The 15,250-nt window shown below is 52.2% G+C and overlaps 1 protein-coding gene across 2 annotated transcripts; it reads left to right on the top strand.

Annotated features, from left to right (window-relative positions):
* Positions 1 to 1,480: 1,480 nt before the first annotated feature.
* Positions 1,481 to 14,954, top strand: HSD17B10 (hydroxysteroid 17-beta dehydrogenase 10). 2 transcript variants are annotated; one of them, XM_069209329.1, is made up of 6 exons: positions 1,481 to 1,943; positions 7,233 to 7,397; positions 8,317 to 8,481; positions 8,590 to 8,718; positions 8,936 to 9,044; positions 14,410 to 14,954. In XM_069209329.1, exons 1-6 carry the CDS (start codon positions 1,836 to 1,838, stop codon positions 14,598 to 14,600), a joined length of 867 nt encoding a protein of 288 aa, XP_069065430.1. In that variant the 5' UTR covers positions 1,481 to 1,835; the 3' UTR covers positions 14,601 to 14,954. The 2 variants fall into 2 exon arrangements, with proteins under 2 accessions (XP_069065430.1, XP_069065432.1); XM_069209331.1 differs by lacking the exon at positions 1,481 to 1,943 and adding an exon at positions 5,971 to 5,994.
* The last annotated feature ends 296 nt before the right edge of the window (positions 14,955 to 15,250 follow it).

The following is a 15,250-nucleotide window of genomic DNA, read 5'->3' as shown; positions in this document are numbered from 1 at the left end:
CAGAGGTGGTGGGGTGCTGTAACGCCCCCAGAAAATAATCACGCTGGTGTTCAGAAGGTGAATGAGCAATAAAGAGGCTTTACATTTCATGCTAGGATTGTCACATTTGCTGCGTGTTCTACGACAACAGTCAAGTATCAGGCCATGTCTTCTGACAAACTGCTGCTTATTCGAAAAGACACGTGTATTTTTTAATATATCTGACGTCAAAGGGAATGGATTTTGTAAAAGTGATCTTGGTGACAATCCTGCAGGGGTGTAGAAAAGGAAAGTAACGGCTGTTGTATATGACTTTGTTTCTAACACACAACATTTAAATATTGGGAAATTAACCATACACATAATTCTATCAGCAATTACGAAAGCACAAATAAAGTACATCTATGTAATTCTGAAGTTTGATGGAAACAAAGCCTTCATTAGGATCAAAACAAATCAAGACACTTTATTTGGTGATGCGCAAATGAGAAATATTCAGTGAAAACCAATTTTCACATTGCTTTTGAGCTATGTAGTTTTACCACTAAAACTGTACGTCTATGTAAATTTACTGGCCATTTCAATTGAAAATATGCTGTTTGTAAATGACGGTGTGCTAGTACAATAATGCACCAAAATGCATCACCAGCAACATACCACACCCTCACCACTCACCTGCTGAATGGGAGTGCCACATTACCTACACTGTTTTTCTTGTATGATGCTTGGATTTTTCACAATTATTATGGTAAAGGGATATAACATTATTGACAGCACCCTCCCCCACTGCAAAAATTGCTCCAGCCTCACTGTTTCACTGGAAAGTTTGTGACCCCGGCGTTGGATAATGGTCTTCGCAGAGGCTGATTCACTACTCATTAAATCTGGTTGTACTGTGTGAACGAGGTCAGGGAGCCCTGCAGGGGACCCTTAACAGTACACCCTGTCCTTGTGGAAGAGAGGGCTGGTGCAGTGCTTTACATGAAAATGTAGAAGTGCAGGTATTCTCTATTCAGAGTACCCGTTTGCTCCTGAGAAGTACTGGTACTCCTCCATTGTAATGTATTGCAACAGTGCTGAGAAGTGCAGGTACTCTCCCCTTCCAATTAAAGAAGGGCAGGCACTCAGACAAGGACAGTACCTGCCCATTTAAAGCACTTGTGAACATGAGCTCTCCTGATGTACCACCCCCCATTATAAAACAGGACTACAAGTACCAGAATTCAAAGGGAGACAAGCGGCCGTGGAGCAGCGCACCACGCATGGCCCTCTGCAACGAGTGCAGATATCTGTGTGCACTTCAGTGGCCCGGTAAAGCGGGTGTGCACTGCGGAAGGCGCTAACCGCCCACGAAGCGCCAGAGCGCCTAGACATCGCAGCGCTAAATAAACATACTTTACAGAGCCGAGCTGGAATACCGGCTACAGTGTGGCTGCGGAGTCACTTCCGGGATCCTACTTCCGGGGCAGCAGCCGTGAGGCCTGTTTCTAGGGCGGGTGGGCCTCCATGCCTGGCACTGGTCCGCGACCCCCTGACCCGCCGAGACCCTAGGCGGGGGCGGGTACCTCTGCTCCCCCCCCAAGGGGGCTTGTATTTAATTATTATTGTCTCCTGTACCGTTCGGGCGGTGAAGTGACTCACGGGTAGGAAGAAGCGGAGCGGTGGGATATTAGAGGACGTGAAGTAGGAGGCCCGGGGGGGGGACCGGAGACCGGCTCTGGACGGCCACCGGCCCCGTGAGGCCCCCTCCCCCGCCCCCTCCCGCGCACCGGCTCCGCTCTGGCATGGCCGCCCCGTCACCGCTCTAAGATGGCCGCCGCGGCGGCGCCCGCACGTGCGGCCGGCTCCGCTCTGACATGGCGGCCGCGTGTCCCCGCCCCGGGGACGGGCTCAGCGGCTCCGACTGCCGGGGTCAGGACAGCAGCAGCCGGAGCAGGAAGATGGCGGCGCTGAGGAGCCTGAAGGTGAGAGGGGCCGGGACTGAGACACCCCCGAGCCGAGATAGGTATACTGCAAGCAGAGGGGGCCCCCGGGGGGTGCCCCGCAAACACATACTGCAAGCAGAGGGAGCTCCCCCGACACATACTGCAAGCAGAGGGGGCCCCCGGGGGGTGCCCCGCAAACACATACTGCAAGCAGAGGGGGCCCGGGGGTGCCCCCCCCCGACACATACTGCAAGCAGAGGGAGCTCCCCAGATACATACTGCAAGCAGAGGGGGCCCCCGGGGGTGAGAGGGGGCCTGGGGGTGCACTGCTCCCCCCGAGAGAGAATGAGCCACTGAGGGGCACTGCTTCCTCTATAGAAAAAGCCCCCTGAGGAGCCTGAAGGTGAGAGACCCTGGGAGCACTGCTTCCTCTATAGAAAGAGCCCCCTGGGGAGCCTGAAGGTGAGAGAGACCCTGGGAGCACTGCTTCCTCTATAGAAAGAGCCCCCTGAGGAGCCTGGAGGGGAGCGAGACCCTGGGTGCACTGCTTCCTCTATAGAAAGAGCCCCCTGAGGAGCCTTAACGTGAGGGAGACCCTGGGAGCACTGCTTCCTCTATAGAAAAAGCCCCCTGAGGAGCCTGAAGGTGAGAGACCCTGGGAGCACTGCTTCCTCTATAGAAAGAGCCCCCTGAGGAGCCTGAAGGTGAGAGACCCTGGGTGCACTGCTTCCTCTATAGAAAGAGCCCCCTGGGGAGCCTGAAGGTGAGAGACCCTGGGTGCACTGCTTCCTCTATAGAAAGAGCCCCCTGAGGAGCCTGGAGGGGAGCGAGACCCTGGGAGCACTGCTTCCTCTATAGAAGGAGCCCCCTGAGGAGCCTGAAGGTGAGAGAGAGACCCTGGGTGCACTGCTTCCTCTATAGAAGGAGCCCCCTGAGGAGCCTGAAGGTGAGAGAGAGACCCTGGGTGCACTGCTTCCTCTATAGAAAGAGCCCCCTGAGGAGCCTGAAGGTGAGAGACCCTGGGTGCACTGCTTCCTCTATAGAAAGAGCCCCCTGGGGAGCCTGAAGGTGAGAGACCCTGGGTGCACTGCTTCCTCTATAGAAAGAACCCCCTGGGGAGCCTGAAGGTGAGAGACCCTGGGAGCACTGCTTCCTCTATAGAAAGAGCCCCCTGAGGAGCCTGAAGGTGAGAGACCCTGGGAGCACTGCTTCCTCTATAGAAAGAGCCCCCTGAGGAGCCTGAAGGTGAGAGACCCTGGGTGCACTGCTTCCTCTATAGAAAGAACCCCCTGGGGAGCCTGAAGGTGAGAGACCCTGGGTGCACTGCTTCCTCTATAGAAAGAGCCCCCTGAGGAGCCTGAAGGTGAGAGACCCTGGGAGCACTGCTTCCTCTATAGAAAGAGCCCCCTGAGGAGCCTGGAGGGGAGCGAGACCCTGGGAGCACTGCTTCCTCTATAGAAGGAGCCCCCTGAGGAGCCTGGAGGGGAGCGAGACCCTGGGAGCACTGCTTCCTCTATAGAAGGAGCCCCCTGAGGAGCCTGAAGGTGAGAGAGAGACCCTGGGTGCACTGCTTCCTCTATAGAAGGAGCCCCCTGAGGAGCCTGAAGGTGAGAGACCCTGGGTGCACTGCTTCCTCTATAGTAAGAGCCCCCTGAGGAGCCTGAAGGTGAGGGAGTCCCTGGGAGCACTGCTTCCTCTATAGAAAGAGCCCCTGAGGAGCCTGAAGGTGAGAGAGACCCTGGGAGCACTGCTTCCTCTATAGAAAGAGCCCCCTGAGGAGCCTGAAGGTGAGAGAGACCCTGGGAGCACTGCTTCCTCTATAGAAAGAGCCCCCTGAGGAGCCTGAAGGTGAGAGAGACCCTGGGAGCACTGCTTCCTCTATAGAAAGAGCCCCCTGAGGAGCCTGAAGGTGAGAGAGAGACCCTGGGAGCACTGCTTCCTCTATAGAAAGAGCCCCCTGAGGAGCCTGAAGGTGAGAGACCCTGGGAGCACTGCTTCCTCTATAGAAAGAGCCCCCTGAGGAGCCTTAACGTGAGGGAGACCCTGGGAGCACTGCTTCCTCTATAGAAAAAGCCCCCTGAGGAGCCTGAAGGTGAGAGACCCTGGGAGCACTGCTTCCTCTATAGAAAGAGCCCCCTGAGGAGCCTGAAGGTGAGAGACCCTGGGTGCACTGCTTCCTCTATAGAAAGAGCCCCCTGGGGAGCCTGAAGGTGAGAGACCCTGGGTGCACTGCTTCCTCTATAGAAAGAGCCCCCTGAGGAGCCTGAAGGTGAGAGACCCTGGGAGCACTGCTTCCTCTATAGAAAGAGCCCCCTGAGGAGCCTGGAGGGGAGCGAGACCCTGGGAGCACTGCTTCCTCTATAGAAGGAGCCCCCTGAGGAGCCTGGAGGGGAGCGAGACCCTGGGAGCACTGCTTCCTCTATAGAAGGAGCCCCCTGAGGAGCCTGAAGGTGAGAGAGAGACCCTGGGTGCACTGCTTCCTCTATAGAAGGAGCCCCCTGAGGAGCCTGAAGGTGAGAGACCCTGGGTGCACTGCTTCCTCTATAGAAAGAGCCCCCTGGGGAGCCTGAAGGTGAGAGACCCTGGGAGCACTGCTTCCTCTATAGAAAGAGCCCCCTGAGGAGCCTGAAGGTGAGAGACCCTGGGTGCACTGCTTCCTCTATAGAAAGAGCCCCCTGGGGAGCCTGAAGGTGAGAGACCCTGGGTGCACTGCTTCCTCTATAGAAAGAGCCCCCTGAGGAGCCTGAAGGTGAGAGACCCTGGGAGCACTGCTTCCTCTATAGAAAGAGCCCCCTGAGGAGCCTGGAGGGGAGCGAGACCCTGGGAGCACTGCTTCCTCTATAGAAGGAGCCCCCTGAGGAGCCTGGAGGGGAGCGAGACCCTGGGAGCACTGCTTCCTCTATAGAAGGAGCCCCCTGAGGAGCCTGAAGGTGAGAGAGAGACCCTGGGTGCACTGCTTCCTCTATAGAAGGAGCCCCCTGAGGAGCCTGAAGGTGAGAGACCCTGGGTGCACTGCTTCCTCTATAGTAAGAGCCCCCTGAGGAGCCTGAAGGTGAGGGAGACCCTGGGAGCACTGCTTCCTCTATAGAAAGAGCCCCTGAGGAGCCTGAAGGTGAGAGAGACCCTGGGAGCACTGCTTCCTCTATAGAAAGAGCCCCCTGAGGAGCCTGAAGGTGAGAGAGACCCTGGGAGCACTGCTTCCTCTATAGAAAGAGCCCCCTGAGGAGCCTGAAGGTGAGAGAGACCCTGGGAGCACTGCTTCCTCTATAGAAAGAGCCCCCTGAGGAGCCTGAAGGTGAGAGAGAGACCCTGGGAGCACTGCTTCCTCTATAGAAAGAGCCCCCTGAGGAGCCTGAAGGTGAGAGACCCTGGGAGCACTGCTTCCTCTATAGAAAGAGCCCCCTGAGGAGCCTGAACGTGAGGGAGACCCTGGGAGCACTGCTTCCTCTATAGAAAGAGCCCCCTGAGGAGCCTGAAGGTGAGAGACCCTGGGTGCACTGCTTCCTCTATAGAAAGAGCCCCCTGAGGAGCCTGAAGGTGAGAGACCCTGGGAGCACTGCTTCCTCTATAGAAAGAGCCCCCTGAGGAGCCTGAAGGTGAGAGACCCTGGGAGCACTGCTTCCTCTATAGACAGAGCCCCCTGAGGAGCCTGAAGGTGAGAGACCCTGGGTGCACTGCTTCCTCTATAGAAAGAGCCCCCTGGGGAGCCTGAAGGAGAGAGACCCTGGGAGCACTGCTTCCCCTATAGAAAGAGCCCCCTGAGGAGCCTGAAGGTGAGAGAGAGACCCTGGGAGCACTGCTTCCTCTATAGAAAGAGCCCACTGAGGAGCCTGAAGGTGAGAGAGAGACAATGGGAGCACTGCTTCCTCTATAGAAAGAGCCCCCTGAGGAGCCTGAAGGTGAGAGAGAGAGACCCTGGGAGCACTGCTTCCTCTATAGAAAGAGCCCCCTGAGGAGCCTGAAGGTGAGAGAGAGACCCTGGGAGCACTGCTTCCTCTATAGAAAGAGCCCCCTGAGGAGCCTGAAGGTGAGAGAGAGACCCTGGGAGCACTGCTTCCTCTATAGAAAGAGCCCCCTGAGGAGCCTGAAGGTGAGAGACCCTGGGTGCACTGCTTCCTCTATAGAAAGAGCCCCCCCCCCCCCAGGAGCCTGAAGGTGAGGGAGACCCTGGGTGCACTGCTTCCTCTATAGAAAGAGCCCCCCCCCCCCCCCCCACACAGGAGCCTGAAGGTGAGGGAGACCCTGGGTGCACTGCTTCCTCTATAGAAAGAGCCCCCCCCCACACAGGAGCCTGAAGGTGAGGGAGACCCTGGGTGCACTGCTTCCTCTATAGAAAGAGCCCCCTGGGGAGCCTGAAGGTGAGAGAGACCCTGGGTGCACTGCTTCCTCTATAGAAAGAGCCCCCTGGGGAGCCTGAAGGAGAGAGACCCTGGGAGCACTGCTTCCTCTATAGAAAGAGCCCCCTGAGGAGCCTGGAGGGGAGCGAGACCCTGGGTGCACTGCTTTTTCTGAGATAGAAAGAGCATCCTCCTCCCCAGGGGGAGCCTGAAGGTGAGAGGGACTCTGGGTGCACGACTCCCTCTGAAGTAGAGAGATACCCTGGGGTGCACTGCGTCTGGGATAGAATGAGGCCCCCCCCCCCCCCTCCCGAGGTGTCTGAAAGTGAGAGAGACCCTGGGTGCGCAGCTTCCTCTGAAGTAGAGAGAGACCCTGTGGTACATTGCTTCTTCAGAGTTACAGAGCCCCCCCAACACACACCCCTACACTTCATCACCTCTCTATACAGTGTTAGTAGAGGGAGCCTGAAGGTGAGACTGACCCTGGGCTGCACCGCTCCCTCTGAGATAAAATGAGCCCACCCTGTATAGTGCAAGCAGGGCGGCACTGAGGTACCTGAAGGCAAGAGCTGGCCCTGAGACAGGGAGAGAATGTGATATAGACACTGAGCAGTACTATCCCCCAAAACAGAGACCCTGTCCGAGACAGAGGCCCTTGTCCCATACTGCCTCCTAAAGTAGGCCACTGAGACACACCAGCATCATTGCAACCCAGAGGAACCAGACTGTAAGGGAGACTGAGCTCCCGGAGATGGAAAGCGTCGGGAGATGCAGTACCTCCCAGAGAAAAGTGATCCCTGCCATTACCAAGATAGAGGCCACTCCTGCCCGAGTCTGTGCCACCTGAAATAGTGCACACACTGGGATAGGGTCCCACGACTCGGTATACACTCTCCTCTGGATATGCAGTGCCCCCCTCAAATATAGGACTGTTCCCTGGTGCAGTCAAGTTCAGAGTGACACTGACTGCTCCTTGCCTTCTTTTCCACAGGGTATGGTGGGCATCGTTACCGGAGGGGCCTCAGGTCTTGGCCGGGCAACGGTGGAGCGATTAGTTCAACAGGGAGCCTCTGCGGTTATGCTGGATCTTCCTACATCTGAGGGCAGCAACGTGGCCAAGGCATTGGGCAACCAGTGCCTTTTTACCCCTGCTGATGTACGTATGGTAACATTTTGTTGTTCTGTCGCTTGAGCTCAATCAAACCTTCCCACAGAATGCCAAGAAATAAAATGTGAGTTCTGTTTTTAGGCTAGCTGCGTATTAGACTGCTTCACCTCCTGAGGTAACTATTTCTGAGGACCTGACTGGTCCCCCTGACTAGATTCCGACTTTAGTTGTTTGTTTAAAGTGACCGCATTGCAACTAGCTCAAACATTTTGGTGGAAGAGTTTCAAAGTGTCAGATTTGTTCAAATTGCCAATGCTTGTTCATGGATGAGTGAAATAATGATTTACTATACAGAAATACCATGATTTACTACACTTCGTAAATTCTGCGTTTCCGGAACAGTCCAGTGCACCTTTTTCTTTTTGTTGTCTGAAAATACATATTTTTTTATTTTAATTGGTGTCAGATTTGGTGTCTTTTCAGTGTCCTCTTCAGTTGTTTTGGTCTGTTTAAGTGCTTTACATGTGTTCCTTTTTGCAAGCCTCGCTGCTCACAGCCACCGCTATCCTGAGTTGAGCTGAAGGTTTGAGAAACGGAACCAGACTCCTAAAGGGATTTATAAGTGTATTGCACGGTGGGGTCCCACAGGCACACTGTATAATGCACCCCACTTCCTCACAATTTCCATTTATAGTAGTTGCATGTAAAATTGGATGGATATTTGAAAATCTGGCATGAACCTGACCTTCTCGGCCCTATGTTGGAAAACCCTGAGTCAAACAATACTGAATCTGGCTTGGCGGTGTGTACTGGATAGCTGCTGTGCAAGAATGTTTTGAGTCTTAATTGTCACTGCAGCATTCTTTTCAGACACGGATCCTTGTGAAGGAGAGATCTGGGATAGCCCTTGCATCTCCACCTCGGTCACTCAGTTCCTGTACGTGTTCTCTCATTCCCTCACATGCAGGTGACGTCCGAAGCAGATGTGAAGAATGCCCTGGCGATGGCGAGGGAGAAGTTTGGCCGCTTGGATATCGCTGTTAATTGTGCTGGGATTGCCGTGGCAGTGAAGACTTACAATGCCAAGAAGGAGCTTCCACACAGCCTGGAGGACTTCCAGAGGGTGATCACTGTAAGTGGAGCTGTGGACCGGTCTTCCCTACAGTATCTAGAAGGACGTAGACCCCGTCACTGCCCAAAGAACGCTGCTGATCTTGTGATCTGACCATTCTTCCTGCAGGTAAACATTGCTGGTACCTTCAATGTCATCCGCCTGGCTGCTGGGGAAATGGGGAAGAACGAGCCTGACCCGGATGGGCACCGAGGGGTCATTGTTAACACGGCCAGCGTGGCTGCGTTCGATGGACAGGTGAGTACCAGGGTGTGGGGGCACTGGTTTGTCAGAAGCGCTGCTCCTCGCAGGCCCACGCTGATCTCCGCCGAGGCACTGTGTGCTTTGTATGGAGGCTGCAACGTCACTCCACGCCCAGTATGTAATGGATTGGCAGAAAGCTGTGCACACCAGTTCGTACCTGGGTGCAGCTGTGAATTATGCTCTCACCTTACTTTATCATTTCTGTTTGCAGGTGGGGCAGGCAGCCTACTCTGCATCCAAAGGAGGGATAGTGGGGATGACTCTGCCCATTGCTCGCGACCTGGCACCAATGGGCATCCGTGTGGTCACCATTGCACCAGGTAAGAGCCAAAGGGCTACTGGACAATTCTTCTGCCAGGTCGCATCTAACAAAATTTGTGACCCCCTGAATACCAGTAGTGGATTTCCTTTCTTGATCAATCCATGGGTCTTGGGAAGTGTGAAGTCCTGACTTAGGTGGGCCCCGTGCTGCTTCCTGCGGTCCCAGGCCATGTGAAGCGGTGTTGTCTTCCCCTGCTTGGCCTGCGACTGGGCAAGGATGCCTTACTAGACCGCAGGGCCGGGGTGTGAAGGGGTCATTTTGCCAGAGAGTACTAAGAAAAATTGAGGACCTTTTCACAAGTGCGTTTAGAGTTCATCCTGGAAACACTAGTGCAGTAAAATAGCTGAAATATTTCTGAAATCCTTAGCCACAGAACCCAGTGAGGAGCCGTCTAACTAATCTTTTTATGGAGTTTGAATTATATTTAGATATAATACCTGACCTACTAGGCAAACGACTATACGGCAGATTTTGTTTCGGGACATTACAATTGAAGACCCTGACGAGTAGATGGAGATCTAATGCCACTTCTGATATTTGCCCCGTGTGTGGTATTTCCCCTGAAACAGTAGAACATTTTATGTTTTTCTGTCCCGCATACTTAGTCCCTAGGTCTAAGTGGATCCGCAAAATCTGCCGGGAAATGAAGATAAGGAAATGTGTTTTAGCTTTGAGGTTCTTAAAAAGCCACAGCTCAAATGTGTTAATTTATGGAGTAAGTCAGTTTTTAGTGGTAGCGTGGCGTATACGCAATTTTTGTATAAACAATAATTTTTAATGGGATTTAAAGATTGGGCAACTGGGGTTTTTATCGTCCGATATTGGTTTAGGGTAGACTTGTATTGTCTTATTTATGATGCTATCTATCTTTGTATTGTATTGCTTTGATGGTCTGTTGATCGAATAAAGCCTATTGTCGTTGAGGAACCCTGTGCTTCTGAACAGAGCACGCCATTTGAAGAAAGCGCCCTCTTTAATTCACCCACATAGACAGCTTTATCCGTCTATGCCAAAGACGTATTGTCTACAGTACAACACATAGTGGCCTCTGGGTCAGCCCCATCTTCATGAGTGGATGGCCGCCTTGTCTAGCTCGGGTTTCTCTTCATGATCTGATGGCCTTCTTGTCTAGCTCAGGTTTCTCATCATGATTCGACGGCCGCCTTGTCTAGCGCAGGTTTCTCTACCTGATTGGATGGTTTTCCTCCCTGTTCTTGTTTGTCCTGTCCCTGGAGCATTGCTGTTGTTTGTTTGTTGCTTCTGTTTGGATGAATTGTATCTTTCCACAGCTAGCTGGTCCGTTCCTGCTTCTGCCTGTTTAGTGTTTTTTTTATTTTAATTTAATACTTTTTTGCAAGGTTCCCCAGCTAAAAAATTTTTTTTAAAGAGTTAAAATAAAATACCTAAAAGCTACCACCCAGACGCGCCAATACTTGCTTGCGATTTAGGCACTAGGTGTAACCTTCAAACAGGAGGCCCGGTATGGCGCCCCCCTCCATGCAGACAGGGGCCTGCAAACACGCCTCATGACTGCTGTAGCCTCTGAAGACGTGTACTCCTCCCTCCACCGGTGGCGCTCTTCTAACTCTCGGATGTTGTCTAAAGGTGACCTCTTCTCTCGGTTCTTTAAAAGACACCTCCTTGGAGAGCCTCTGTCTAGCCGAGGAGGTAGGAGCCCACGGTCTGCCCAGTCATGTAGAGCCCCAGATAACATGTGAACACTCTACGTGGACCTTGACAGTGACCTCTAGGATGGCTCCTGGGGCTTACTTAATTTGATGAGTCCTGGTGCTGAAGGGCCCTTCGAGGAACCCCATCATGTCAATAAAAACAGAAGCGCGATCTCTACCAGACAAAGAATAACTTTCTATCAGTGTAAGCGGAAGGATACCTCATTCATATCGTCTTCTAGGCTTGTCTGTGTGCCAAGAGGCTGTGCAGAAGTAGAGAGCGCTGTCTTCGTCTATTACTCACACATACTTTTCATCTGACCTGCCCCAGCAGAGAGCGACAGCACTGATAGGAGTTCTGGCTCCCTGCCCTTGTACCAAAGACTCGCAGGAAGAATGGCCCCGTCATTTCTTATTTTAAAACCTCGACCTGTCTCCTAGCTGCATGTCGGTCAACATGTTTCTCAACTGCTGTGCCCTCCAAGGTCGCAGATTAAACATTAACTTCTGCTGGTGGAGATTGTGCGCCATTGGTTTAGAGATCCAGCTGACACTGTGCAACTAGTTGTTTATTTGTTTAAGCTCTACGTATGGATTGCACCCAGGCAAGACGTATTAAACAAACACAAAACATGTAAACACCTTGAGTGGAATATATTATGATAAATAGCACACCTTGTAAACATGTTGTGTAATTTAAGGCATTGTCAGCTGACAGCGTGAACTTGCTGGCGTTGCTGGCAGTCACCTTTACCCTGAACATATTTTCAATTAAATACAAACTCTACTCCAGATGTCTAAAGAAGTAATGTGCAGATGTGTAAAACGTCCCAGTGTTCTTTCACTAATTTTACCATTGTTTCCACAATTGGCACACCCCTGGCACACAGATAAGTCCCTTGTAAAAGGTACCAGTGGTACCAAGGGTCCTGTGACCAGGGAAGGTCCCTAAGGGCTGCAGCATGTGTGGTGCCATCGTAAGGGACCCCACACCTAACACATGCACACTGACATTGCAGATTGTGTGAGTTGGTGGGGACAAAAAGGCAAAGTTGACATGGCAGCTCCCTCAGGATGCCATGCACAAAAAATACTGCCTGTGGCATAGGTAAGTCACCCCTCTAGCAGGCCTTACAGCCCAAAGGCAGGGTGCACTATACCACAGGTGAGGGCATAGCTGCATGAGCAATATGCCCCTACAGTGTCTAAGTTCATTCTTAGACATTGTAAGTACAGGGTGGCCATATTAGGTATATGGTCTGGGAGTTTGTCAAACACGAACTCCACAGTTCCATAATGACTACACTGAATACTGGGAAGTTTGATATCAAACTTCTCAGTATAATAAACCCACACTGATGCCAGTGTTGGATTTATTACAACATGCACACAGAGGGCATCTTAGAAGATGCCCCCTGAATTCTGCCCAATCCTTGGACTCTGAGCACTATCTCACTTTGAGATTGTATATACAGAGACAACTTCCTAGAGCCAGCTGTACGGACAGGCTGCCGGTCGAAGCAGCTTTACGGACAGGCTGCCAGAAGAGCCATCTTTCCTCACATCCCACCTGCTCCTGGTTCTCGCACGCGTGCTAGAGACCACAGATCCATTCCCCACAAAGCCAGTAATTTACACCACCCATCGTGGGGAGCTCCTCACACTGCCCTTTGGTGTTACCTTCACAGCGAGAGCCAGCGCCTCAGTGCCAGCCTGTGCCAGGTTTTACAGAGGCCAGCAGCGGGAGCTGCTCACATTGCCCATCAGTGGGAGTTACTACTCTGTCGATATCGCTCACCGTCTTCATCATGCGCTGCGCGCCCACCTAGGTCTAGGATCTGAAGCTGCTGCTCGGGTGAGATATGTGTGAAACGTGAATTAGCAGAGCTGGGGGCAGTAGTGCACTGGGGTCCAGTAGCCTGATGGCCCCACTGTAACCCAAGTATAAATGTATGTATTGTTTTCACTACTATGCCAGTACGTGGGACACCATTTTCTTGACTTCAGGGCTCACGTTACCTTCGCTTTTCTGCTGGCATCACTGATGCAGGCCCCTTCCCTCCCTCCTCACGCAGGCCCCTTCCCTCCCTCCTCACGCAGGCCCCTTCCCTCCCTCCTCACGCAGGCCCCTTCCCTCCCTCCTCACGCAGGCGCCTTCCCTCCCTCCTCACGCAGGCGCCCTCCCTCCATCCTCATGTCTGGCAGGCGCCCTCCCTCCCTCCTCATGTCTGGCAGGTGCCCTCCCTTCCTCCTCACGCCTGGCGCGAGCCCTCCTTCGCGCCTGGCACGCGCCCTCCCTCTTCACGCCTGGCGCGCGCTCTCCTTAGGCAGTCGCTTACTTCAGCCGCTTCCTTGTCCTCTGCAGGTCAGTGTGAAATGGCGCCTGCTTCTCTCACACTCGGGGCTGCAGTGCTCCAGAGCTCTACCTCCGCACGTTCTACATGTTTCTGCCAGTTTCCTCTTCCACCCACATAGACCATGCACCAACTACCAGGTTGCAGCTGCAGGTTGTGTGTCAGGGTATGATCTCCCTAGAACTGATCCCTGTGTACGCAGAGTGAAGGTGACCCCCATCCCCGGTCATGTTTGATTCTACCTTCAAGGGCAGTAGCCGGCACACTGTCAGTGTAGTGCGATGTGCAGAAATGAAGCATCCGGATCATCACAGTTCAAAGGCAGAGACTGCAAGGGACTGGACTGACATTTTAGGGTCTTGCAGCATCAGCCGTCGGCAGTAGACCTGTTGTGTAAAATATATGCTCAGTGATTTGGGGGTCTTCCCCTTGCTCAGGAGTCAGTGGATTTCCTGTCCATCTTTGTTCCCTGCTCCTGATTTTGAAAGTTTCCTGCTTTATTCTTATATTTGTGCTGCCAGAGGGTGGTTACCATACATGCTCACATAGGTAGCTATCCTTCAGTGATTTCTGCTATAAACAACTGCAAGACCAGAAAAAAATTGGCAAAACTAATGGGTTTACCCCTGGTGTCAAAGGAGAGAACTTTTAGGTCTGGGAATGATTGTTTCGTTGTGATCCTAAGAATTTCTGTTTTTCTCGTTCAAAAGCAGCCATCTTTACCATAAAAACTGGCTTCACATCTAGAGTATTAATGTTTTGCTATGTGATTGTTCCTAATGGAGAATAGTTGGATCTTGTGTGGCCTACTCTGTGACTGTGGAAGGCAAACCGTATATTGGAGTAGTAGAGATATTCTGTGTACTTTTTATTAAAATAAAAAAAGCTAGTGTTTCAGAGATTTGAGGCAATGTACACTTGGGCATCCTTCGAAGCAGCACTAAACTGCTCGGCTGTTACTGCAGTCATCCCAACATTACAGGCCTGTTGTAAAGGCACATCACTTTCCTTGTTCAAAAAGCCCAAATTAAATGCACCGTTTGAAGCCTAAGGGGTGGTCTTGAATGTTTATAAAAGACCAGCGATGTACTGGAATAAAAGGCGACTCCTTGTAGTCGCCTGTAGCTCGATAATGAAGCAAGATGTGAAATCCGTGGCAAATAGGCCACGGATTAAACTTTAAAGGGAAAGCTGCTAGATCTGTTTAGCTCTAAGTATTACAGCTCTGTCAAGTTCAATGTGTACTAAACAAAAGGTGTTTGAGAGAAAGAAAGTAGGCTCACCTCTAGGGAACCCATAAGCTTGGCTGACCTTTCTTCCGCTTTCTTTCTTTCCTTAGGCCTGTTTGCAACTCCTCTGCTGGCCGGCCTTCCTGAGAAGGTGAGGACCTTCTTGGCCAGACAGGTACCGTTCCCCAGCCGCCTCGGGGACCCCGGAGAGTACGCTCACCTTGTCCAGGCCATTGTGGAGAACCCCATGCTGAATGGTGAGGTAATCCGGCTGGATGGTGCCATCAGAATGCAGCCTTGAGGAACACGTTGGTACTCTTGGACAGGGAGTCGTGTTATTCGAACTGTGCTGTCACATTCCACCTAGGCCTTCCACGGAGAAGGGAGCGGATATTCGACAGGAGGTTGGACTTCTTCGCCTGTTGAACTTTATGAAGTTGACCAGCATCCAGGGAAGTTATGAACTTGGCTCTTCTTCACCAGAGTCTTCTGGCTCCTGGTTTTGGTCACATTGAATGGACAACATTGCTCTAGAAAGCTTGATGATTTCTGCAGAGGATTCATCTGGTAACCCCGTGCCAGCGAGGTCTAGTCTAGTGAAAGAAGATTGAATAATTGAATGCGTATCCTAATAAAGATTTGAATGTGAAGCCAACGCTGAACTGTTGTTGTGTTCTGCACTGCTGAGGCCCAAGTTGAGTGGTTATCACTACACCCTGCCGCTTTGTGGGGCGCAAGCAACTGCGTTAAAACTGTTCTTGGAGAGCTTCATGCAAGTACCGCACAGGCGTGGAGGCTTCATACATACCATGTACTCCTGCTCCTCACGGGTGCGTGCCCTTCCACTTCTCTTTTCCCATTGGTCGATATAGATCAGAACTTGCTTCTCTCATGCTTAGCTACTCCCTTCTTTTATTTTTTGCTCTTTTATTCCTTCTGTGTGATCAGCAT

The sequence above is a fragment of the Pleurodeles waltl genome, chromosome 10 (genome assembly GCF_031143425.1).
Source record: "Pleurodeles waltl isolate 20211129_DDA chromosome 10, aPleWal1.hap1.20221129, whole genome shotgun sequence".
Taxonomy (NCBI): domain Eukaryota; kingdom Metazoa; phylum Chordata; class Amphibia; order Caudata; family Salamandridae; genus Pleurodeles; species Pleurodeles waltl.
The sequence above is the reverse complement of the archived record's forward strand: the minus strand, read 5'-3'. Positions and strand labels throughout refer to the sequence as shown.